General features: G+C 52.4%; 2 protein-coding genes across 2 annotated transcripts in view; both read right to left on the reverse strand.

Moving 5' to 3' along the window:
• RELB (RELB proto-oncogene, NF-kB subunit) overlaps window positions 1-16,439 on the reverse strand; it is a 28,535-nt gene extending 12,096 nt beyond the window's left edge. Inside the window, exons 1-4 of the mRNA XM_040252566.1 lie at window positions 16,226-16,439; window positions 15,180-15,227; window positions 11,200-11,208; window positions 9,191-9,537 (exon numbers count right to left, since the gene is read on the reverse strand). Of these exons, the coding sequence (XP_040108500.1) occupies window positions 9,191-9,537; window positions 11,200-11,208; window positions 15,180-15,227; window positions 16,226-16,280 (459 nt within the window). The 5' untranslated portion in view covers window positions 16,281-16,439. The remainder of the gene's footprint in view (window positions 1-9,190; window positions 9,538-11,199; window positions 11,209-15,179; window positions 15,228-16,225) is intronic.
• Window positions 16,440-20,882: 4,443 nt separating this feature from the next.
• CLPTM1 (CLPTM1 regulator of GABA type A receptor forward trafficking) overlaps window positions 20,883-24,705 on the reverse strand; it is a 28,685-nt gene continuing 24,862 nt past the window's right edge. The window contains exons 10-14 of the mRNA XM_040252552.1: window positions 23,457-23,647; window positions 23,087-23,182; window positions 22,630-22,765; window positions 21,838-22,005; window positions 20,883-21,620 (exon numbers count right to left, since the gene is read on the reverse strand). Of these exons, the coding sequence (XP_040108486.1) occupies window positions 21,331-21,620; window positions 21,838-22,005; window positions 22,630-22,765; window positions 23,087-23,182; window positions 23,457-23,647 (881 nt within the window). The 3' untranslated portion in view covers window positions 20,883-21,330. The remainder of the gene's footprint in view (window positions 21,621-21,837; window positions 22,006-22,629; window positions 22,766-23,086; window positions 23,183-23,456; window positions 23,648-24,705) is intronic.

The following is a 24,705-nucleotide window of genomic DNA, read 5'->3' on the forward strand; positions in this document are numbered from 1 at the left end:
GGTGGGGTCCACAGAGAGCAAACTAATAGTGGGGAGACCTGGTAGACACCACCTTAACCAAGTGAGCAAGGTCAGCATCACCAATACGGGGGCAACGGAGCACAGACATACTCTGCTGGGATGAACCACAAGCTGGAATCAAGGCTGCCGGGAGAAATATCAACAACCTCAGACACACAGATGGTACCACTCTAATGTCAGAAAGTGAAGAGGAACTAAAGAGCCTCTTAATGAGGGTGAAAGGGGAGAGTGAAAAAGCTGGTTTAAAACTCAACATTCCAAAAACTAAGATCATGGCACCCAGTTCTATCACTTCATGGCAAATAGAAGGGGAAAAAGTTGGAAACAGTGACAGATTTTTATTTTCTTAGACTCCAAAATCACTGGCAGATGGTGACTATAGCCTCAAAATTAAAAGATGCTTGCTCTTTGAGAGGAAAGCTATGACGAACCTAGACAGTGTGTTAAGAAGCAAAGACATCACTTTGCTGATAAAGGTCCATCTAGTCAAAGATATGTTTCCAATAGTCATGTATGGATGTGAGAGCTGGACCATAAAGAAGGCTCTCTTCTATGACAGCCCCTCCAGAAGTGCAACCCCAGAATCTAATCGTGAGGAAATGTCAAACAAGCCCTAACTGCAGGTCATCCATTCAGACATATCTGTGTCATGAAAGACAATAAAAAGATGAGTGAGGACTTCCCTGGTGATCCAGTGGCTAAGACTCTGTGCTAATACAGGGGGCTTGGGTTTGATCCCTGGTTGGGGAACTAAATCCCACACACCACAACTAAAACCCAGAGCGGCAAAAAAAAAAAAAAAAAAAAAGATAGGCGTCGTATTTGAACAAAAAGAAAAAAAAATGATTTTGATCTGCTGGTAGTTAAATAATGTATACATCTGTCAAAATCCTTAGAGCTACACACTTAATATTTGATCAAATACAACTCAATTTCCAAAAAAATAGAGGCGAGAGACTCCAGAGACACAACCAAATGCAACATAGGACCCTAGATTGAGGAGGGAGAAATCATTATAAAACACATTTTGGGGGACTTCCCTGTGGTTAAGAATCCACCTGCCAATGCAGGGGACATGGGTCCCCTGGTCCAGGAAGATCCTACATGCTTGGAGGAACTAAGCCCGGAGCAACTAAGCACCACAACTACTGAGCCAGTGCTCTAGAGCCAGTGAGCTGCAGCTACTGAGCTGGTGCATCACAGCTGCTGAAGCCCTCAAGCCTAGAACCAGTGCTCCACTACAAAAGAAGCTGCCAAAGGGAGAAGCTCCCGCACCACAATGAAGAGAAGCCCCCACTCACTGCAAATAGAGAAAGCCCGTGCAGAACAAAGACCCAGCATGGCCAAAAATCAATCAAGCAATAGATCTTAAAAAAAAAAAAAATTGGGGGGAACAATTTGGAAATTCTAGCATGGACTGTATATTAGATGATATTATGCGATATTATTGATTTTTTTCTAGGCATAGTAATGAGTGTCACAGCCATGCAGGAGCTTATTTTTAGAAGATGCCCCTGAAGTATCTACAGGTGAAATAACATGATATTTACAACTCATCTGCAAATAGGTCTGCAAAAAAAGCAACGTGCATATCTGTGTGTGTGTGAGCACTACGCGTGTGTATGTATGTTTGTGTGCATGGAAAGAGGGTCAGATATAGCAAATTGAGGTAAAATTGAGGTCTACTGGTGAATACAGGTGAAGGGTACACAGGTGCTTGTTGTACTGTTTTTTAATTTTTCTGGAGATTGCAATTGTTTTCATTCTAAATTCATCAAAATGTGTACATTAAGTGTGTAGTTTTTTTAATATCAGTTATACTGCAAAGAAAGAAACAAACAAGAAACCTAGAAGAAAGATTTAAAAATTTTTTTTTCAAAATAAAAAGTTGGGGCGGGGTAGGGGAGGGAAGGACCGAGAGTTTGGGATTAGTAGATGCAAACTAGTATATGTAGGATGGATAAACAACAGGGTCCTACTGGATAGCACAGGGAACTATATTCAATATCCTGTGATAAACCATAATGAAAAGAATATATGTATAAATAAATACATATGTATATATAACTAAATCACTGATATACAGCAGAAATTAACACGATATTGTAAATCAACTATAATTCAATAAAATATATATTTTTTAAGTTGGGGAAGGGACTTCCCTGATATTCAGTGGTTAAGACTGCACTTTCACTGCAGAGGGCACAGGTTTGATCCCTGGTCAGGGAACTAAGGTCTCGACCAATGTGTAGCACGGCCAAAAAAAAAAAAGAAGTTGGGGAAAATTTGGAGCCTACATTTAAAAGGTATGAGACATCATGCTCTTCTAGATTTCCAGGTTCTCCTTTTTAAAAAGGAAGTTATGACAACTGGGGCTGGAATTCTACTCTGCAGCTACATGAGGTAGCAGACAGATACCAGCCCCTTGAGGTGGGGCCCAGACCTACTTGGTTTTCCTGGGTCACTCGAAGGGCCCTGCTGGTCAGAGAACCTCTAAAAAGTGTGATCTGAACGTGTAAAGTCAAAAGTGAAAGTTGCTCAGTCGTGTCCAACTCTTTGCGACCCCACGGACTCTCCAGTCGATGGAATTCTCCAGACCAGAATACTGGAGTAGGTAGCCTTTCCCTTCTCCAGGGGATCTTCCCAACCCAGGGATCAAACACAGCTCTCCTGCATTGCAGGCAGATTCTTTACCAGCTGAGCCACCAGGGAAAGTGAACATGTAAAGCTGCTGCTGCTGCTGCTGCTAAGTCGCTTCAGTCATGTCCGACTCTGTGCGACCCCATAGACGGAAGCCCACCAGGCTCCCCTGTCCCTGGGATTCTCCAGGCAAGAACACTGGAGTGGGTTGCCATTTCCTGCTCCAATGCATGAAAGTGAAAAGTGAAAGTGAAGTTGCTCAGTCCTGTCCGACTCTTAGCGACCCCTTGGACTGCAGCCTACCAGGCTCCTCCAGCCATGGGATTTTCCAGGCATGAGTACTGGAGTGGGTTGCCATTGCCTTCTCCAACATGTAAAGCTAGTGCCTATAAAATACAATGAACAGGTGTGTCTCAGTGGGCGAGTACTGCCCTCTAGGGGGTATTTGTGGTACTGGCGACAATTTTGGTGATCGAGACAGCAGGCTGGACACAGGGCCAGAGATGCTACCCAGCCTGCAATACCAGGACAGACCCACACAAATCCTGTAAGACTTCTGAATATCCCGCCAGCATTCACATTGGTGACAAACCTGTTTGAAAAAGTCAGAAGCAGAACCTCCTTCCGTTTTACATATGGAGCATTTTTTCCCCAGGTGCCACAATGGTAAAGAATCTGCCTGCCAATGCAGGAGATCCCTGAGTTGGGTAAACTCCTGGAATAGTAAATGCAACCTGCTCCAGTATTCTTGCCTGGAAAATTCCGTGGACAGAGGAGACTGGTGAGCAGCAGTCCATGGGGTCGCAAGGAGTTGGACACGACTGAGTGACTGAGCGCACACGCACACATTTTTTCCCATAACTTTCAAATGCACTGAAGTGTCAAAAGCTGCAATGGCTATGTTAATTGAGAGAGCGCTGGATTTCATTTAGACTGAGAATTATTCATCACTTTGGTGGCTTTTTCTTCCCTCGCTATGCAGCTTGTGGGATCTTAGTTCCCTGACCAGCAATTGAACTGGTGCCCCGGCAGTGGAAACATACAGTCTTAACCACTGGATCATCAAGGAAGTGAGTCACTACCAGTTATGGGCTAACCTGCACGCTTCCAAAATTCATATGTTGAAGCCATAGCCCCAGGGAGACAGACCCTGTAAGTGCTGTGCTTAGTCTGACTGTTGTGCTGTGTCTAACTGTTTTGTGACCCCATGGACTGTAGCACGCCAGGCTCCTCTGTTCATGGGATTTCCCCCAGGCAAGAATATTGGAGTGGGTTGCCACTTTCTCCTCCAGGGGATCTTCCTGACCCAGGGATTGAACCCAAGTCTCTTGCATCTCCTGCACTGGCAGGTGGATTCTTTACCACTAGCACCACCTGGGAAGCCTTATAGCCTTTAGAGAGGTGAGTAAATTAATCAGCCCTTAGGGTAGAGACTACCCTGATTTCTCAGACGATAAAGAATCTGCCTGCAATTCAGGAGACCTAAGTTGGATCCCTGGGTTGGGAAGATCCCCTGGAGGAGGGAATGGCTAGCCCACTCCAGTATTCTTGCCTGGAAAACCCCACGGACAGAGGAGCCCGACGGGCTACAGTCCACAGGGTCGCAAAGACACGACTGAGTGACTGACACTTTCACTTTCACTTAGGGTGGGGACTAATGCAACCTGCCTCTTGGCCTTCTGTTCTAAAGTGAAAGTTGCTCAGTTTTCTCCGACTCTTTGCAACCCTGTGGACTGTAGCCCGCCGGTCTCCTCTGTTCATGGAACTCCCTAGGCAAGAATAGTGGAGTGGGTTGCCATTCTACAAGAAGAGGCCATCAACCTGAATATTCATTGGAAGGACTGATGCTGAAGCTGAAACTCCAATACTTTGGCCACCTGATGAGAAGAACTGACTCATTGGAAAAGACCCTAATGCTGGGAAAGATTGAAGGCAGGAGGAGAAGGGGACGACAGAAGATGAGATGGTTGGATGGCATCACTGACTCAATGGACATGAGTTTGAGCAAACTCCAGAAGATGGTGAAGGACAAGGAAGCCTGGCATGCTGCAGTCCATGGGGTTGCAAACAGTCAGACACGACTGAGTGACTGAACAAGAGGTAATTTGGATGCACAAAGAGACACGAGTGTGGATAAAAAGGAGAGACCAAGTGAGGAGAGAGAGAGAAGGCTGCCATCTAGAAGCCTAGGAGAGAGGCCTCAGAGGAAACCACCCCTGCCAACAGCTCACTTTTGGCCTTCCAGCCTCCAGAATCATGAGACAATAAATTCCTGTGGTTCAAGGCACCCAGTCTGTGGGATTTTGTGAGGGCAGCCAGAGCTGAGTAATAAACCACCTTAACCACGGGATCCAATTCAGCATCAGATACTAGGACAAACTGCCACTCCACGTGCCAGGATGTCAGACCCTAAGAGGACCACGGCCTCACCATTGGGGTATTCCCACCAAAATTAATAACCTGATTTAACCTGGAAACAGCCAATAAATCCAGAATGTGGGACATACTACAAAACACCTTCCCTGGTGGTCAAGTGGCCCAGATTCCACACTTCCCAATGCAGGGGGCCCAGGTTCGATCCCAGGTCAGGGAACTAGATCCTACATGCTGCAACTAAAAATCCACGTGCCATAACTAAATCCCTCATGATGCAACTAAAGAGCCTGCACATTGCAGTGAAGATTGAAGACTCCTCGAGCCACAACTAAGCTGTAGCATAGCCAAATAAACAACAACAAAAAAAGACACCTTTTCTGTCCTGCATAAACATCCCTGTCCCGAAACGCAAAGGCAACCTGAGGAACAAACCCCGTCACACCGAAGATGCCTGTCTTTATTTCTTGAGGATTCTGGAGGCTGGAAGTCCAAGATCAAGGTGCCGGCACGGCTGGGTTCTGGCGAGGGCCTCTTTTGGGCGCAGGCTGTCACGGTGTCCTCAGATGGGGGAAGGCGGAGGGTGCTCTCTGGGACCTCATCTGTAAGGTCACTGATCTCAAAGGCCTCACCTCCTACTCCCATCACCTTCAGAGTTGCGAGTGTTCAGTCATGTCTGACTCTTTGGGACCCCATGGACTGCAGCCCACCACGCTCCTCTGTCCATGGGATTTTCCCAGGCAAGAATACTGGAGTGGGTTGCCATTTCCTCCTCCAACTTTTGGAGTTAGGGTTTGAATGTATGAATTGAGAGGGTACACAAATATTTAGACCTGACAACTAAAGGCAGGACTAGATTAGACTGGATATTAAACAAGTGGACCAAAGGAAAAAAAAAGTATAAAGGATATCTGGGGTCAGTGGGATCAACAGACTATGGACTTAACTTTAGAAGATATTGTTGCATGAATATTACATTTCTAGTATGTGATAAGAGTGTTGTCATGATACAGATCCTACCTTGCAAAAAAAAAGTCACGGCTTTTGAGAGATACAGGCAGAAACATTTTGAGTGAAGTATCATACCTCCAACTCACTTTCAAATTGCCCTCTATAAATGTCTATATAAAGAGAGAGGCAAGGGTGGGGTGAGAGGAAGGCTCAAGAGGGAGGGGATATATATATAGTTATGACTGATTCACATTGTTGTACAGCAAAAACCAACATAACATTGTAAAGCAATTATCCTCCAATTAAATAAGGCGAGAGGCATTGAGGGAGAGGAGACGGAAACATCTCACACGAGGAAGCTGGCACCAGGACAGGGATCAGAACAGGCATCCCTGAGGTGGGCTGAGGCCTCGCAGGTAAATAGGGGGTGACTGACTCTGCCAAAGCCTTTGACTGTGTGAGTCACAACAAACTGTGGAAAATTCTTAAAGAGATGGGAATACCAGACCACCTGACCTGCCTCCTGAGAAATCTGTATGCAGGTCAAGAAGTTAGAACTGGACATGGAACAACGGACTGGTTCCAAATCAGGAAAGGAGTATGTCAAGGCTGTATATTGTCACCCGGCTTATTTAATTTATATGCAGAGTACATCATGAGAACTGCTGGACTGGATGAAGCACAAGCTGGAATTAACATTGCCAGGAGAAATATCAATAACCTCAGATACGCAGATGATACCACACTTATGGCAGAAAGTGAAGAACTAAAGAGTCTGTTAATCAAAGTGAAAGAGGAGAGTGGAAAAGTTAGCTTAAAACTCAACATTCAGAAAACTAAGATCATGGCACCTGGTCCCATCACTTCATGGCAAATAGATGGGGAAACAGTGGAAACAGTGAGAGATTATTTTTTTGGGCTCCTAAATCACTGCAGATGGGGACTGTAGCCATGAAATTAAAAGACGCTTGCTCCTTGGAAGGAAAGTTATGAGCAACCTAGACAGCATATTAAAAAGCGGAGACATTACTTTGCCAACAAAGGTCCGTCTAGTCAAAGCTATGGTTTTTCTAGTGGTCATGTATGGATGTGAGAGTTGGACTGGTCATGTATGGATGTGAGAGTTGGACTATAAAGGATGCCTTCGAACTGTGGTGTTGGAAAAGACTCTTGAGAGTCCCTTGGACTGCAAGGAGATCCAACCAGTCCATCCTAAAGGAAATCAATCCTGAATATTCATTGGAAGGACTGATGCTGAAGCTGAAACTCCAATACTTTGGCCACCTAATGTGAAGAACTGACTCATTGGAAAAGACCCTGATGCTGGGAAAGATTGAAGGCAGGAGGAGAAGGGGACGACAGAAGATGAGATGGTTGGATGGCATCACCAACTCAATGGACATGAGTTTGAGTAAACTCCATGAGTTAGTGATGGACAGGGAGGCCTGGCATGCTGCAGTCCATGCGATGGCAAGGAGTCAGACACAACTGAGTGACTGAACTGAACTGAACTGAAGGCTGCAGGTGGAAAGCACTTCAGGCAGGAGAAACAGCAGTAGCGAAGGCCTGATGGCCGGATGGTGGGGAGTGAGGGGGCTTGGTGGGAGTGGGCAGCAGAAGCTGGACCAGGAAAGGTCTTAGAGGGACTTCCCTGGTGGTCCAGTGACTAAGATTCCATGGTTCCAATGCAGGAGGCCTGGGTTCCATCCCTGGTCGAGGAACTAGATCCAACATGCCACAACTAAGATGGAAGATCCCACGTGCTACAACTAAGACCCAGCACAGTTAAACAAATAAATAAATCTTTTTTTAAAAAAAAGAAATAAGCAAAGGTCTTAATAGGCCCTGGGGAGGATCCTCCCCAGGAGGATCTTGGGCCCCCTCCTGAGGGCACTCCGGAGACAAAGGAGGATTCTAAGCAGGGGAGAGGAGCAGATGTGTAATTTACCAGCACCTCTCTGGCTGCCTCAGTGAAGCGGGGAGGGAAATCTGGGGGGGACTGAGAGCTGGTCACCAGGGAGGAAGCTGGAGGTCAGGGAGCAGCTGGGCCTGGATCCGGCCCTAATGGGATGGTGAGGACACAATTCAGGGTCCACGGACACTTGGGCAAAGATCCAGAAATACAAGGCTCCGTATTGGAGAGGCATGAGGCACCGGGCCTCTCAGACATCCCTGGGAGAGACGGTCATGGGTGCAACCCCCGAGGAGGGCAATTTGGCAACGGCTGTCAAGTTGCTTTTGATGGGCAATCCCGCTTCCAGAAGTTTGGGGATTTTATTTTACTTTTTTTTTTCCCATGCCACACAGTTTGCAGAATCCTAGTTCCCCAACGAGGGATTGAGCCTCGGGCCCTCAGGTATGAAAGCAGAGCCCTAACCCCTGGACCACCAGAGAAGTCCCGTTACCATGTTTTGTAGAGAAGACACAGAGGGACTGAGTAACCTGCCCAAGGCAGCAGAGCTAGCAGCTGGTGGAAGCAGGATTCAAACTCAAGCACTCTGATTCTTACCGTGCATCAAGAGGCTACACAGCCTTTACAGCAATAATGATTGTGATCAATACTGTCATATTGCCAGGAAGGTCTTTCTTTGAAAACTTGTTAAATTTAATGCCAAGTAACAGTGGTATCTGGAGAAGGGAATGGCAACCCACTCCAGTATTCTTGCCTGGAGAATTCCATGGACAGAGGAGCCTGGCGGGCTGCAGTCCATGGGGTTGCAGAGTTGGACACGACTGAGCCAGACTAACACACACACACACAACAGTGGGATCATCCACCCCGGCAGTAGCAACAACAATGACAAGAACCACCATCGGGACTTCTCCCTTGGTGCAGTGGCTAAGAATCTGCCTGCCAGTGCAGGGGACAGGGGTTCAATCTCTGGTCTAGAAAGATTCCACATGCTGTGGAGCAACTGAGTCCGAGGGCCTAGAGCCCCTGCTCTGCAACAAGAGAGGCCACCGCAATGAGAAGCCCTCACCACAGCTAGAGAGTAGCCCCGGCAACTAGGGAAAGCCCACAGCAAGGAAGACCCAGTGCAGCCAAAAATAAATAAATAGATGAAATTCAAAAAACAATCATCATCATCATCAAAATGTACGAATAAAGAAATTCGCGCGTGTGACTCCTGGGGGCAAGAGAATCGCTGTCCCCACCCCACCACCCACCTCCCCCCACTCGCGGTGCCCAGCCCCCTCTGCCTACCTCGATGGCTGGCAGCGTCTTGCTGGCTTCGGTGCTGCTCTCTCCGAGGATGCTGCCAGCCGAGCGGCCCTCGCACTCATAGCGGAAGCGCATGCCACGCTGCTTGGGCTGCTCGGTGATGACCAGGTGCGGCCGCGGCCCGGCGCCCGGGGCCGGGGGCACCAGCCGGCCCAGGGTGCAGCCCCAGGGCGGCGGCGTGGCCGGGGGCGGGGGCGCCGCGGGGCCCAGGGTGACGGTGCTCAGGGAGGCCGCCCCGCGAGATACCAGGCGTGGCAGCCCCTCGCCCTGGCCGGGCTGCGCCCCCTCCAAGCCGAAGCCATTCTCCTTGATGTACTCGTCGATGATCTCTGCGGGAAAAGCCAAAACTGGGGGTGACGCTGATTGTTAAAAGAAAAGGCTTGTTTAATCCCCTGACTTTTGCCACCCTCTCCATTTCCCGTCCATTCTTTCTTCAAGACAGATTTCTTGTGGGTTTCACACACACAGAGTAGGGGCTTCAGCTCTGAACACACAAAAAAGCCCGTGCCTTCCTTCTTGCAAATAGACCCCCAGCATGCCCAGTTCTTAAGGCCCTGAGGGTGGGCCTGGTTTCTCCTTCTCCTGCACCCTCATGTCCACTCGCCTCCGAAACAGCTCCTGCACCCACGCCTCGATCACCTCTTACCTGGATCAAGGTAAGACCAGGTCACAGGCACCCCTGCCTCCATCTTGCCCCATTTAATAACAACAAGAATGACAGCCACTCTGCCGAAGCTTCATCTCAGAAAGGAGCATCACCGTCCAGTGATCAAGCTGGAAGGATGCCATGTCTGTCAGTGGCTCAGGATCCCACATCCCCTAGGTCCAATCCATAAACTTTTCCCGCGTGTGTGTGCATGCTAAGTCGCTTCAGTCACGCCTGACTCTTTGCAACCCTATGGACTGTAGCCCACCAGGCTCCTCTGTCCTTGGGATTTCCCAGGCAAGAATACTGGTGTGGGTTGACACTTTCTCCTCCAGGGGATCTTCCTGACCCAGGGATCGAACCTGCGGCTCTTGCATCTCCTGCATTGGCAGGAGGATTCTTTACTACTAGCACCATCTGGAACTCCCTCTCTTGCCTCTCCCTCGAATATACATGTATAGTCCCACCACTTCTCCCACCCGCGCTGCCTCCTCCCTGGGCCACCCTCCATCATTTTCCATCTGATCACTGCTCCTGGTCCCCACCTCCCCTCTTCAAGTCTATCCACCACACACAGCCAGAGGGATCTGATATCAGACCCTGTCCTCGTGTGCATAGAAACCTCCAGTGGCTCCCATCTCCCTACGAGTCAGTCAACACCTTCCCCATATAAAACTCCCCCCAGACTCCATTCATCTCAGGAAAACAAGACAAAACCCACACCCCTGGCCTTGGCCACAGAATCCTGGCTGTCCTGGGCCTCTTGCCTCCCACCACCCCCTCTCACCACATTCTGCTCTCTTTTCTGTTGCACCTACCAAGCCCGGCCCTCTTCAGGGTGTTGTACTGGTTCCTCCATCTGCCTGGTCCCCCTATTTGAAGCATGCAGGCTCCTTCTCATCCAATCTCAGTTCACCTCTTCAGAAAGGCCTGATCTAATGTATTTTCCCCAGGCCCCTTCCTGTTTATTTCCTTCACAAGCCTTAGCCCGATCTAACATTATTTTGTTCTTTATTCCTTTCCCTTTGGTCTCTGCCACTAGAGTATCAGCTCCAAGAGGGCAGAGGCTTCGTTTCAGGGCCGAATTCACAGCATGTGCTCCATACAGTGCCCTCAAGGAATGAACAACAGCTGTAGTAATAGTAACTAATATTAAAGGCAGCTGGCATATGCTGAATTTTCACAAGTGCTGCGAAGTACCCTGGGAGCACATGACTGTTAAAATCCCCCAGCAGTCCCAGAAGTCACACCGTGACCTCCTCGCCAACAAGGAAGGTCAAGACCCCCCTCTGTGAGCACTTGGGACTCTTAAGCCTCCCCCACCAGACCACCCTGTGATACTTACCCAATTCATCTGTGGAAGGAAGAGAAAGAGAAAGGTAAGAAAGGTGAGGTCCAGAAAGTAGTCAAGACTTTCATGTTTTAAGACAGACCCCCCTCAACCCCCTCCCCTCCTGGAACCCTTCCCTCTTCCTCCATCCTGAGAAATCCTGGGATGTTAAGCCCCAACCCCCATCTCTCGCTCCTGGCCTACTTTCCCTTTAGCTCCCGATGTTGGGGTCCTAGGGTTAGGCTACCCTCAAATGCCTCCCCTCAGAACATATAGACCAGGGATTATGAAATGTTGTTGAAAATCTGATGAAAAGCCAAGGGTTTTATCACCAGGGGAAAAAAAAAGGGGACACCTAAGATTCTAAACAAGGGAAATCCCTAGAGGTTTGGTCATTAGAACTCTGCTTTCACTACCAAGGGTCCAGGTTCGATCCCTGGTTGGGGAATTAGGATCTCACAAGTTCTAGAGCTCAGCAAAAAAAAAAAAAAAAAAAAGATTCTGAACAAAATGTGAGGTTGTACCCCTCCCTAAAGCCCACCCAAGACCCCAAGATATCACTTGCTGGTGTCTGAAGCCCCAGGGAGGCTGATCCTCCACCCCCAAGCAACCACCTGCTCTGCATCCCATGCTGGTCCCTCAGCAGTGCCCACCCGGGATCCAGGATTCACCTCTACTTCCTAAGGAGGGAATAACAGCAATGCTGAGGAAGCCCCTTATCACCTCCTCAGGAAAGCCCAGCCCTGGAAGGGACCATGGCGGATCGAAACCAACCTCCCACCATTCCACAGACGTAGAACAACGGGAGCCCCGAGGGAGCAAGCAAGCCTGGAGGGTCACACAGCCAGGGAGGGCAGGCGGGGTCCAGGTGCCCCATCCACGGTTGCCTGCGCTGGCGACTGGCGGCTGGATTATCACCGAGCTGCTCAGCTGCCGGATCTGTCCTCCTCCTCCACTCTCCAGGAGTGGCTCCCGGCAGCCAGACCTTTGCTCCTTGGAAAGCAAGCAGTCTTCCTACACTTCTTATCTCATGTGATCTGTGAAGTCAGCAGGGTGAGGAAGACACCCCCACTTGGTAGATGGGGACACTGAGGCTGGGAGAGAGGAGGGGACATGCTGTCGCTCAGTGGCAGGGCCAATGTCAAGTCACTTTAACTTGGAAACACCTTCTTAGGCGTCCGTGCTGGATGACCTGGGGCTCCAAAGATGACTTAGCCTGTGTCCAAGCTCTCAAGGAGCTCCCAGGCTGCGAGGGGAAACTGAGGCCCGGGCAACTTTGAAGCTCTGGACTGCTTCAGTTCAAATCCTGGCTCTATTCCTTGCTATGTGCTAATGTGACCTTGAGCCCATTACTTAACTTTTTTTTTAGTTTAGAATTTGGGATGTTTTAGTTGTGGCATGTGAACTCTTAGTTGTGGCATGTAGGATCTAGATCTAATTCCCTCACCAGGAGTGGAACCTGGACCCCCTGCACTGAGAGTGCAGAGTCTTAGCCACTGACCACCAGCGAAGTGAAAGTCACTCAGTCGTGTCCGACTCTTTGTGACCCCCTGGACTATACAGTCCATGGAACTCTCTAGGCCAGAATACTGGAGTGGGTAGCCTTTTCCTTCTCCAGGGGAAGTCCCTTAACCTCTTCTTGTGCCTTGGTTTCTTCATCTATAAAATGGACATAATACTAATGCTCCTCTTGTGGGGCTGTTGTGAAAATTAAATGAGCTGATACACAGGAAGCACTTAGAACTGCCATAATAGTCGGTGATACATAAATGCTGGCTAGTGTTGGGTAAGATGTCAGATACATTATTTTATGAATTTGGGGAAATTGCTTCTGCTCTCTAGGCCTCAGTTTGTCTGTCTATAAAATGGGGAGGTTGGAAGACATCATATCAGAATATCAGGTGTGGAGTCACACAAATGTCAGTTTGAATCCCAGCTGTCATTTGCTGGCTGTGTTGCCTTGGGCAAGTCACCTAACTTCTCTTGAGCCTCCTTCTCTATAACATGAGCTCTGATATATCTCAGGCATTAGCATGAGGATTTAGAAGCACACTGGAAAATTGCTTAGTATAGAATCTGAACACTTCAGGCCCTTCATAAAGTTTAGTTATTAGTTTTTTTTAATTATTATTATCTAAAATCCTCTTTCAGTCAGGAAATGTTAGGGATTTCTCCTTACTCAGGGTCTGCTCAAATACCAACCTACACCCCCCCCACCTCTTACACAAACTTGCCACCATTCAGGGGCAGCCACTTAAGCACACTTGAGCAACTGTCTTTCTCACCACTTGCCTCAGGGCCTTTGCACAGGCTAATCTCTGCAAGAATGCCCTTCCTTCAGTTCTTTGTATGCCTCCTTCTCCACTTTCAGTTCCCCATTCAAATGTCACTTCCTAGATAGGTCTTCCCTGACTCCTTTATCCAAGGTAACCCCCAGAACCCCCACTCCAGTCACTCATAGTTAGGTGCCTTGGTTTTATCATTTTCATGACACTTGTTAGGATTTGACATGACCTTATATTACAGTGATTCATATCAGTCTCCTGTAGACTGTGAGCACCAGAGAGGAGGAAACACATCTGCACCTCCCCACTATACCCAGGGCCCAGTATGTGTCTGGTCCATCAAAATGAGGGAAAATTTCCCTCCATCTCAGTTCTCCCATCCCCACCTTGCTATTTAGGTGTCACTGATCCCAAGATTTGTTTATAGCCTTTATCACATTTTACAATCCTACAGTTAATTCATTGTGTACCTAGCTGCCTCCATGGAGCACTATGAGGGCACAGCCAGGGTTGTCTCAGTTACTGCTGAGTCCTCAGCACTGCCCAGCACAGGGCCAGGTAAGGAATAGGCACTCAATATTTGTTGAATGGATTATGGCAAAAATTACTCTTAATTGAAACCAAAGATCTAGGTCTTGGGTCAGAAAAATCTCAGCCTTGTTCCTGCCCAGAAGCAGTGCTTGGGAGGACCTGTTTCCAGTGCAGCTCCCACCTTTCAGAATCTCCCACTCAGAGATCTGTTAGAGAACCCACAGGCCCTCCTCCACAGCCATGCCAGCACTTCTGGGGTCCATCCCAAGATTCTACCTCCAGAGAGAGGTTCAGACCCACTCCTCAGGGGCCACGGATTCAATTCCTGACCTGCAAATTCCAGCACATTTATGAGAAAGGATGTCATCCTTTGGCCATGGCTCTGTATTTCCTTGGTCAGCACCGTATATTGGGTGTTTTTTTGTTGTTGTTGCATGACACGTGGGATTTTAGTTGCTCAACCAAGGATCGAACCCATGCCCCCCGCAGTGGAAGCGTGGAGTCTCAACCACTGTACCACCAAGGGAAGTCCCATGAACTTTGGATGGCACCGAATGAGGGGCAGTATAGACTAGTGGTTCTGAGTATCTCTTGAGAACTTGCTAGAAACGCACATTTCCAGAGCTCATCCTGGACCCACTGAATCAGAAATTCTGGGGGTGGAGCCCAAAGATTTGTTTTTAACAGCTCTCCTGGTGATCCTTAAATGTGTGCCAGATATTGCTTTAATACTGTCATTGTTTTAATACTGGTACTGTTTAGCTGTATCAGCTCATTGACTCATCTTGGTCCCTCTAAAAGGGAGGCATTGATATTATGCCCATTTTACAGATGAGAAAAACTGAGGTCCAGAGAGGGGAAATGACTTGCAGACATTCACACAGTGAAGGGGTGGTGGCACCAGTATATAATTATTACCCTCTGCACTGTGATAGTGAATCTCTAAAGAGGACTCTTAGAAAGTGAGTAAGTTATACTTGCCCAGCTCCTTATCACCTGGGAATTAGGGCATCTGGGGACCCCCATCTCAAAGGGCAGGGAGGAACACAGTCTGAGGAAAGCTGAGGTGGACCTCTGCAAAACCCCCCAGACAGAGGCGTGCACAATGCCACCTCCATAGGATTCCCTCTGCCCTGTCCTGAGAGTGCAGACGGGCAGCAACTGTGGAGGGCTGCTCACCCGTGGTCCTGGAAACGGTGAGAGAGAGCGAGGAGAGGTCAGCGGACCCTGCAGGGAAGGAAGCATGTTTCAGGAGGTGATGAAGATGCGGCGGGAAAATCAGAGAATCTTCCAAGCTCCACCCCGTTCCTCTTCTGGCACCACCTCTTTGGGTCAGGCCCCTCACTCTTGGCTTGCCTGGTCTGGCCTTACTTCCTTAACTCATGGACAGGTTCTCTACTTTCTCTCAGTCACCCCACCCTTCGTCACACTCAGACCCTGCTCCTTCTCTCCGTTAAGAAGGCTGAGAAGGGCCTGGAGGAGCCCTTATCAACCTCAGTTAGAAAAGCCCCCACCCCCTCCCTTATTTCAGGGTCAGACCCTACCCTTCACTTTTACAGTGTCAAGCCAGTCCTCTTCTCCCTCAGACCCTGCCACTTCTCTCCTGAGGCGAGCCCCACCTCCTCTTTCTTCTCTGAGTCAGACCCCGCCCTCTTTTTTTCAGAATAGGCCCTCCCCCTTCTCTCTCTGCCAGAGTCAGGCCCTGCCCCTTCTCCCTATCCGAGTCTGTCCCGCCCCCTTATCACCGTAAGCCCCGCCTCTTACTCTGAGTAGGCGAGAGCTTGCTTCCTTCTTTATGTTAGGCCCCGCCCCCTTATCATATTAATCTAAGACCCCGCCCCCTTCTGGGAGCCAGGTCCCTCCTTTTTCTCCCTCTCTGCGTCTGGCCACGCCCAATCCCTCAGGAACGGCTTCCGCTCCTCCTTCTCCGAGTCAGGCCCCGCCCCTCCCTTCTGTCGTCGGGTCCCGCCCCCTTCTTTGCCTCAGGGTCAGGCCCCGCCCCCTTCTCACTCTATAGTGGGACGCCTCTCTCTTACCTTGGACCGGACCCGGTCACCATCCTCTGCCTCCTTCCTTCCCTTTGCTATAGTGTCCACAAACCCTCACACTCTCCCCGCAAAACCCCTGGACTCCTGTAGGAACTCCCAGACTACTCCGGGACCCCCAGAACTCCCGCGTCTCCAGTCCTGCCCCAGACTCCTCTCCTGATCCCTGGCCCCGCTTACCCAAGGGCCCGAGCTCCGGCGCAGCGGACGATCTGGCGACGCGGCGACTCGGCATGGCCCAACCAGTGGGGACTGACGGCCCGGAGGCCAGCCCAGACCAAAACACACACACGCGGGCGGGCAGAGCGGCCAGGTGGCACGGTCTGGCGGACGATCGCGGGTCGGGAGAGCGGCGCAGGGGCTGGGGCCTCAGGCCGGGCTGGACGCGCGGCGCCCGGGGCTGCGGGGGGCGCCGGGCCGGGCCGGGCGGGCGGCGGGCGGGGGCGGGGCGGCGGAATTCCCCGGCGCCGCCGGCCTGCGCGTTCATTGGCCCGAACCCCGTCGTTACGTCACGCCAGGGGAACGGGAAAACCCCCACGCGTCACGTGGCTTCGGGGGCGGTGCCGGCCGGGAAGAGGAGGCTGGGCGCACCGGAGGGGCCCCGGCTAGCGACGATTCCCATTACCCAGGCCGAGACCACTGAGTCCGCTTGAAGCCACTACCTAATCTATCCATGTAGCAAATCAGGAAACTGTGACCTGCCTTCCCAAGTCTGCCAACTGGCCTTGACCTGTTTGGCTGGAAGGGAAGCTTCAGGATCAGGTTACCAGAGCTCCATAGCTGCCCTGATGATAAACTTTTTGAAACTTCCATGGTCTCTCTACACCTCAGTTCCTTCAACTGAGTCAATCGTTGAAGATACTTAAACATTTAAAGCTAGGGTGTCAACTCTAGGATATGTCTGTTTTGTTCCTTGCTGTATACCCAGCACCTAGAACAGCACCTGTAGGTGCCCAATAATGTTTACTGAATGAATGGATGTTTGTTTCATTCCTCCCCACAGCTCCCTTAGGTTTTCTAACAGCCCACAACACTTTCAGCTCAAAGGCTCAATAACTGGGAAAGATAACAGCAGAGACCCCAGGGTACATGAGTTGAGTGCCTGATCCCTGGGCTTACCTGGGGGCCTCACCAATGCCTCACACGTTGCACCAGCATCAGAGAAAGGTGAGATAACTGGGACTAATGCAGAGGAGATTGAGGCTCAAAGAGGGGCAGCCAGTTGGTTAGATCATATGTCTAAGCCTATTCATTAGGTCACAGCTTGGACACCAAGCACCCTCATGTCACAGAGCCCAGGTTTGACATCCTGTGTCTGCTTGTGAAAAATTTGAGTGTTCCACCTCTTCTCTTCAGGACCCACATGGACTCACTGATTCAGTCAACATACACTTATTGAGCACCTGCTGTGTGCCAGAGCCTGCACTGGGTACCAGGGCACCCAAGCCAGCCCTGGAACTGCTCATGGGAGGCAGGGGAGTCCACTGTAGTTCTCAAGGTGTAGCCTTAAGCCTGCTGGTGATATGAAGTCAGCTTAAGTTGGAGTACTGCTATAAAGCCAAATAGGGAGCAGACATTTTCTGCAATGGCTGGATAGCAAATTTGTTCTGCTTTAGGCTTTGAGGATCAGACATCTCAAAACTCCACTCTGCCATAGCACTGCTGCTGGTAAGTTGCTAAGTCGCTTCAGTCGTGTCCGACTCAGTGCGACCCCAGAGACGGCAGCCCACAAGGCTCCCCTGTCCCTGGGATTCTCCAGGCAAGAACACTGGAGTGGCTTGCCATTTCCTTCTCCAATGCATGAAAGTGAAAGTGAAGTCGCTCAGTCACGTCCGACTCTTAGTGACCCCCATGGACTGCAGCCCACCAGGCTCCTCTGTCCATGGGATTTTCTGCCATAGCACAAAAGGCGCCAAAGACCATACAGAAACAATGAGCATGACTGTGCTCCAATAACATATGTTATAGCCACTGCAATTTGAATTTTAACTTTCATGTGAAACAACGTATTATTGAGATTTTTCTCCAACCACTTAAAACGTCAAAATTACAGAAAAATTCAAAATGCTGTTTTGGTCCTGCAGGCTGCAGTCTGCCTATGACAAGGGCATTGCTAGAAAGGCTATGATTTGAAGGTTCAGAATCAGGCTGCCCAAGTTCCAATCCTGTGTCTCCCACTTACTAGGAGATCTTAGGAAACTGACTTCATCTCTGAGCCTGTTTCCGCTTCTGTAAAATGGGTCTAATAATATGATGGTTGTGAGGATTAAATACTAACAATAGTTGACACCTGTATAGAGCTCTTCCATGTGCTAGGCACTGTTCTAGCACTTTATGTCACATTACTTTGTCAGACTTTGGACAAATTAATTTCTCTGGTTTTTCAGTTTTCTCATCTGTTCTTGTGAACTATGACTAACAAAAGTTATTGCGCACAGGGTAATAGTACCAGGCACTCTTCCAAAAGCTGGGGACACAGCAAGCAACACAATAGTAAAAAGCCCCTGCCATCATGGCACTGAAATCCAAGCCAGGGAAGAGACAGCTGGAAAAGAGATAAGCAAATACGTGTCTCATGGTGATGACAGTATTACAGATTAAAGCAGGATACAAGGATTGAGTATGAGGGTAACATTTGGGTTTGGAAGTTCAGGGTCTGAGGCGACATCTGAGCAGATACCTGAAATGGTGAAGGATCCATGTGGATGTCTAGGTTAAGTGTTCAAGGCACAAGGAATGGCAAGTGCAAAGGCTCCGAGGTGGGAACACACATGGCATGTTCAGAGAACAGCAAGGACGCAAGGGTCTGCTGGGGAAGCAGTGGAGATGAAGCAACGGCCGTGGTCCGTAAGGTGATGGGGCCATTGGGTACCGAAGTTTAATGAAGAGAACCACATACAGCTAGACTAGAACTTGCCTCAGTGTTGAATAGTGGCTCCTATGTGTAGGACCAGTTAGTCCACCTGCTTCCCTGTGCCCCATGAAATATCAGGGTTCACAACGCTTTGTTGGGTGAATGACTGAAAGGACACGTCGGAAATTCTCAGCTTGGGGCTCTGAGCACCACGAGGGCAGGCCTGGGGTTGTTTTGACCCCTATTGTGTGCACAGAACTAACCCCAGCTCAGAGCAGTGTGCAGAAGGGCTCAGGGAACACTTGTTGACCAACTGTATGGTAGTCTCTCCACTGGTGTCTTAAAACAGGTCCCATCTAGGTCTATACTTCTGGATGTGTGCCTGTGAGTCAGAATTGTGCAAACATGCTCTCAGCACATTCAGTGACTCCTCTGTGCCATGGACACAGCAATGGCCAAGGCAGCTCTGAGACTCACAGGGCTCAGTCCAGGTAGTGGACACTACCTGTCCCTAGGTAGTGATGACCTTTAGCGGGCAGGGCTGGGATGTGGGACCAGGGAGCTGGTGGTGGTGGGGGCTGTCCCAGAGGAGGTGGTCAGGAAGGGCTTCCTGGAGGAGGAGCTGTGGGGCTACAACCTGGAGGAGGCATAGGGTAAGATGAAGGGTTGTGTGCCTGGCGGCATGTCTCAGGTAAGGGAACAGTGGCAGAGGGTAAAAGGTCACAGCTAGTTAGAGCAAGGGAAATGAGGCTGTAAGGGTTAAGAAGCCCCCTCCCCACAAGTGTTCAGCACTGTTAGCAGCCTGGGCTCTTCTCCCAAGGGTACTGGGGAGTCATGGTAGGTTCTGAACAAGTGAGCAGGGTCAGGCTTGAGCTTTACAAAGCTCTGGCTGCTCAGGACTTTCCTGGTGGTCCAATGGTTAAGACTCCACGCTCCCACTGCAGGGAGCATGGGTTTGATCCCACATGCCATGCAGGGTAACAAAAAAAGAAACAAGACCAGGAAGGAGACTGAGTGGGGACCCCAGAGCAATGAGGAGCCTGGACCAGGTGGTCTCAGTGGAAGCAGTGAGAACCCCAAGCAATTGTGGGGTACACTGATGGGTCTTGCCAAAGGCTGTGGGATGATTTGGGGCTTTCTCCTAGGGAAGTGGGTGCGGGGTCTGTCGCACAGCAGGAGAGGGAGTGGAGCAGCTGCCTGAGGGGTGGAACCTGCAGTGTGTGCACACGCGCCTGTGTCCACAGGTGGGGCTCTGTACTACCTCCTGGATGCCCTGCCTGGCTCTGCAGGGCACCGTGGCAGAGGTTCTAAGTCCCAGGGCTCCTCTCCTAGAAGTACTGATGAGAACACCCACACAAATAAATAAAAAGGAAACCTGGGAGTGCAGGGCACCAACTCCTGGGAGTGCAGGGGCACCCAGGGGCCTCAGTCCCCTCACCTGCAAGTCGGTGAACCAGTACCCAGTCTGTCAGGAAGGCAGGCACACCACACACCAAGACTCTGGCTGGGTGCTTGGCACAGGCAGCCCTGAGGGTGCTGATGGCACCCCAACAGCTATGGATGCCACAGCCTGGCACCGTTCTGAGCTGGGATTCACCCTCGGGGTCCCCCTGGAGACGAGCTCTTAAGCCCAGAAGCAAAGTCACTCAGCCAGGGTCCCAGGACCATGGACTGAGGGAGGCTGACTCGACTCTCGGGGCGGTAGGTCTGCCCTCCTGCCCTGCCAGGCCTCCTGAGGCCAGGAGATAATCAGTGGGCACCAGTGAGGCTTTGACACAGCTTTGTGGCTAAGAGTGGTGGTGCGGTGAGGTCATGGCAGGCAGCTTCCCCGTCTGTGAGACAGGACAGTCCTGGAACCCTCCGGGAGGGGGAGGAGGATGAAGAAGGGGTCTGGCCTAGAGCGTCCCTGTGTTGCTCAGGAGAGCCGCCCACACCTGCTCCCTAGGGTGGCAGAGGAAGGAAGGCACGAGATGGGGCTTCTGCTGAGTTTAAGTTAAACACCCATATGAATTTATTAAATCCAGACTGTGTTAAAGGGCGATGGTCTGGGAGGAAGGGGGTTGGTGGGGGATCGAGGGACAAGATGACGGACGGCCATGGGCATCCCTCTGCGGGGCCCCGGCCCCTCCCCCGCCTGGCCCACCCCCTCGGCAGTGCCACATCGGCTTCACCATGATTCCCAATGGTGCTGGGCTGGCGGGGCACGATGGCTAGAAACACAGAGGAACAGACAGACGGACGGCGCCTCCACAAATGATGGGCCCTGGCCTGCCCCGGCCCCCACGCCTCACGCTGGGCCCCGGCCGTGGGGGGCCTCCCGCCGCCCCGGCCCCATCTGTCCAGGGAAAGGGCAACGGGGATGGGGTGGCGAGGGGCCAGGGCGGCGGGGTGGTGGTCACCAGGAGCCTGGGCGGAGGAGGACCAGGAGTGACTAATCCCTTTTTTTGTCCTCTGCTGGCTTTGGAGGGGCTTCCTGGGGCTCGCTGGCAGAGCTGGGCCCCTGAGGGGCCTGGGAGGGCGGGGATGTAGAGGCCTCCTCCCTGGCGGCCTCGGTGGTCGTGGCAGGGCTGGGGGCAGGTGAGAGGGCCCCTGCTGCTGGTGGGGCCTCGGCCACGGGGGCAGCTGTAGTTGGGGCCTCGCCGCTCATGCCAAACTCGTTCACCCGCGTGGGGTCGACGCGGTAGATCCACCGTTGGTAGAGGTAGATGAAGAAGACCACATCTGGGGGGAGGGGCGGGGAGGAGGTGGCATGAGGGACGGAGGCAGGGCCCACTCGGCCCCCACCTTGTGGAGGGGTGGAGGAGTGGTCCTGCCCAGAGTGGGCTGAGCCCCAGGCCAGGGGCCCTCCCTCAGACCAGGCCCCGCCCATGCCCAGCTCTGGTGAGAGCCTGCGGGGGGGGCTGCGGGCCCACCCCCCCACTCCCACATTGGGCCTCACCATCCCGCAGGCAGCCAATCCGGTACATAACAGGCATCTTGATGACAAAGGCAAACAGGTCGTCGATGAAGGTGTTGAGGGCCTTGTAGGTGAGCATGCGCCAGGGCAGGTGGGCCACAGACTTGAGCTTGTAGTTGATGAAGAGCTGGGGTGTCATGGTGATGAAGCCTGTGGGGTGAGGAAGGGACACTGGTGAGCAGAGGAAAGAGAATCCTGACCCTCCACCCCCAACTGCATTTCTGGCCTCTGTCCCTTCCTCACTCTGCTCCAGCTACACCGGCCTCCTTGCTGTTTCCAACAGCCCGGCACATCCTACCTCAGGGCCTTTGCACTTACTCCGCCTGCTGTCACCAGATCTTTGGACGGTCCCCTCCTAGGCATCTTTCAGGCCTTAGTTTACATGTTACCTCCTCAGAGAGGCCCCCCACCAGCTTCAATGCCCCCTCCTTCTCACTCCTTCATACCACTCATCACCTGCTCACTGTCTGCCTGTTCACTCTGTCGGTTCCCCTGGGGATGAGGACTGAAATGCACTGTCCAGGGCTTCCTGGAAGCCCTCTCTGACCCCGGAATCAGAATGGGCAGCACTTTGAGGCTGCCCATGTGCCATCCCTGACCACCCCAAAGTATCCCTGTCTGGGGATGGGTCAGTCTCCCCACACTGGCCCTCAAATGTGGAGAGGGCAGGGCCAGGCCGATTCGCTCACTGTCGAGGCCCCAGCACCGGGTTGAGAGCCGTGGCTGGATACCTGCCCGGACACCATGGGGGCTGTGCACCCGGGGCCTGCTCACCGAAGGTCAGCAGGAAGCCGTAGAGCATGCTGAGCACCCAGGAGTACCAGCCCTTGTGCTCCAGGTACAGGAGGCTGTAGACGGCGTAGCAGCCCAGCAGCGGGAAGAGGATCCAGGACAGGTACCGGAACGCCATCTGCGGGGCACAGGGTGGGGCTGGGATGTGGCTTCTTGGGCCCCACCTGGCACCCTGGCTCCTTGCCCCCACCCACCCACACCTGGTTTGGCAGGCCAGGCTGGGGGAATTTCCAGGTGGCCCTGGGGACTCTGGACTCAGCCAGGAAGTCGATGTGGCAGACAGAGGACACTGGAGGGAACGACACAAGCCCTAAAGCAAGGGGCTGTCAGCCGACAGGCAGACATCCCAGCCCCCAACCACCGCCCAGAGCTGGGGGCCCCAGGAGCGAGTGGGTACCTGGAGAGGCCCCTGGGGCCCACTGGGAAGGGGGACACTCACGTCGTCATACACTTTGGTTGAGGACTCGACGTATGTGGACTTGTCCTTGAAGGTCGGGCGGGGCAAGAGCCCTGCCACCTTGTGCTCCCGGTCCAGCTGCAGAGAAGCAGGGAGGCTGCAGCCAGCTGCCGCACCAGCTCCTGCCCTCCCCCACCCCCAGCCAGCTCCAGCCCCTGACCTTCCCCACTGCTCCCAGTTCCCCTGCCCCATGTGTGACCCGAAAAATCCCCTGGTGCGAAAATCCCCTTGGTCTTGGGAGTGTGGCAGGCACTGGGAATCCCCCGGGGCCAGCTCCAGGGTCTGGCTGGGCCGTGCGACCCCGCTCCCAACCTCCGGGGGCTCCCGCCGAGGTGTGGCAGCCCGGCCTTACCCGGACATCCATGACCTTGGTGATCTTCCAGAGGTCGATGAGGACCCCGATGAAGACGCTGACCTGGACCACGAAGTTGGTCTCGTTGTCCAGGATGTAGAGCAGGACAACGAAGGACTGGAAGACGCCGAAGAAGACGGAGCGCACGGACAGGCCCTCCAGGGACTGCCGGCTGTTCCAGAACTGGATATCTGTGCACGGGAAGGGGCAGGGGGCAGCCGGGAGGTGAGGAGCCGCCTGGGCCCTCCTGCAGCTCCCTCAAGCCCTGACCTCCTCAGACTCCCGGGACGGCACTGGGTCTGCCGAGGGGGAAGGGGGCACACGACTCCCGTTTCCCCTGAGAGTCAGCTCCGTGGGTGCCGCCGAAGCCCCAGACAGGCAGGATCTCTGCAGTCCTCAGGTTGGACACCCCCCACCCCAACCAGGGTCAGTCCCTAGATGGGCAATGATGGTGAGACAGCGGCCATGCTCCCGGGCTCCTCACCCGCTCAGTGCTCAGGGCCGCGGCATCCCAAGGCCACACAGCCTGGCCTGGCAGAATCTACACGGAAGGCGGGTCTGTGTGACACCAGACCTGAGCTGTCCACCCTGGCGCTGTGGCGCCTCCGCTGGTGGGAAAATCCAGCATGTGCACTATTTCCGCCCATGGCCCCAAACCCTTGAAGGAACCGGCCGGCACCCACGCTTGGGGTGCGCACAAGGACCACGGGCTCTGCTCTCCAACGGAAGCTCCTTCCTGTGTCCCCCCGAGAGCCCTGCCACCCTCCGGGGGGCCCAGCTCAGTCCCCCTGCTGGCCCTGGTCTCCCTGTGGACCCGAGGATCATGGCACTGTGGGACCCTGCTGCGCTGTGCCCCTCGCCCCTGCCAGCAGAGGAGGCTGACTCTTCCGAGGGAGATGCAGCTCTTCTGAGGGAGAAGCCGGGCCCGTGATCACACAGGACCGTGGTCACACAGGCATGGCCTGGGCGCTGGCTGCCCACCCAGCTCTGACTCTGACTCCCGAGCTCCAGCACATCCAACAGACTCACGCGTCTCTTGTCAGACCATCAGACTCTCACAGGACCTCCCCCACGCAATCCTAACTACGAAGAATGTGTCCAAAGACACACAGGGGTTCTGGCAGGGGTGAGTGGATCCGAGTTCCGCTTTAGATCAGAGGGGCAGCAAGCACAGGGTATAAAGCCAGCTTTCCCAGGGCCCACACCCTTTCTCTGTGACCTTGGGCATGTGACTCCCTCCCCTATGCCT

Source organism: Oryx dammah, unplaced genomic scaffold, assembly GCF_014754425.2.
Source record: "Oryx dammah isolate SB20612 unplaced genomic scaffold, SCBI_Odam_1.1 HiC_scaffold_13, whole genome shotgun sequence".
In the NCBI taxonomy this organism is placed as follows: Eukaryota; Metazoa; Chordata; class Mammalia; order Artiodactyla; family Bovidae; genus Oryx; species Oryx dammah.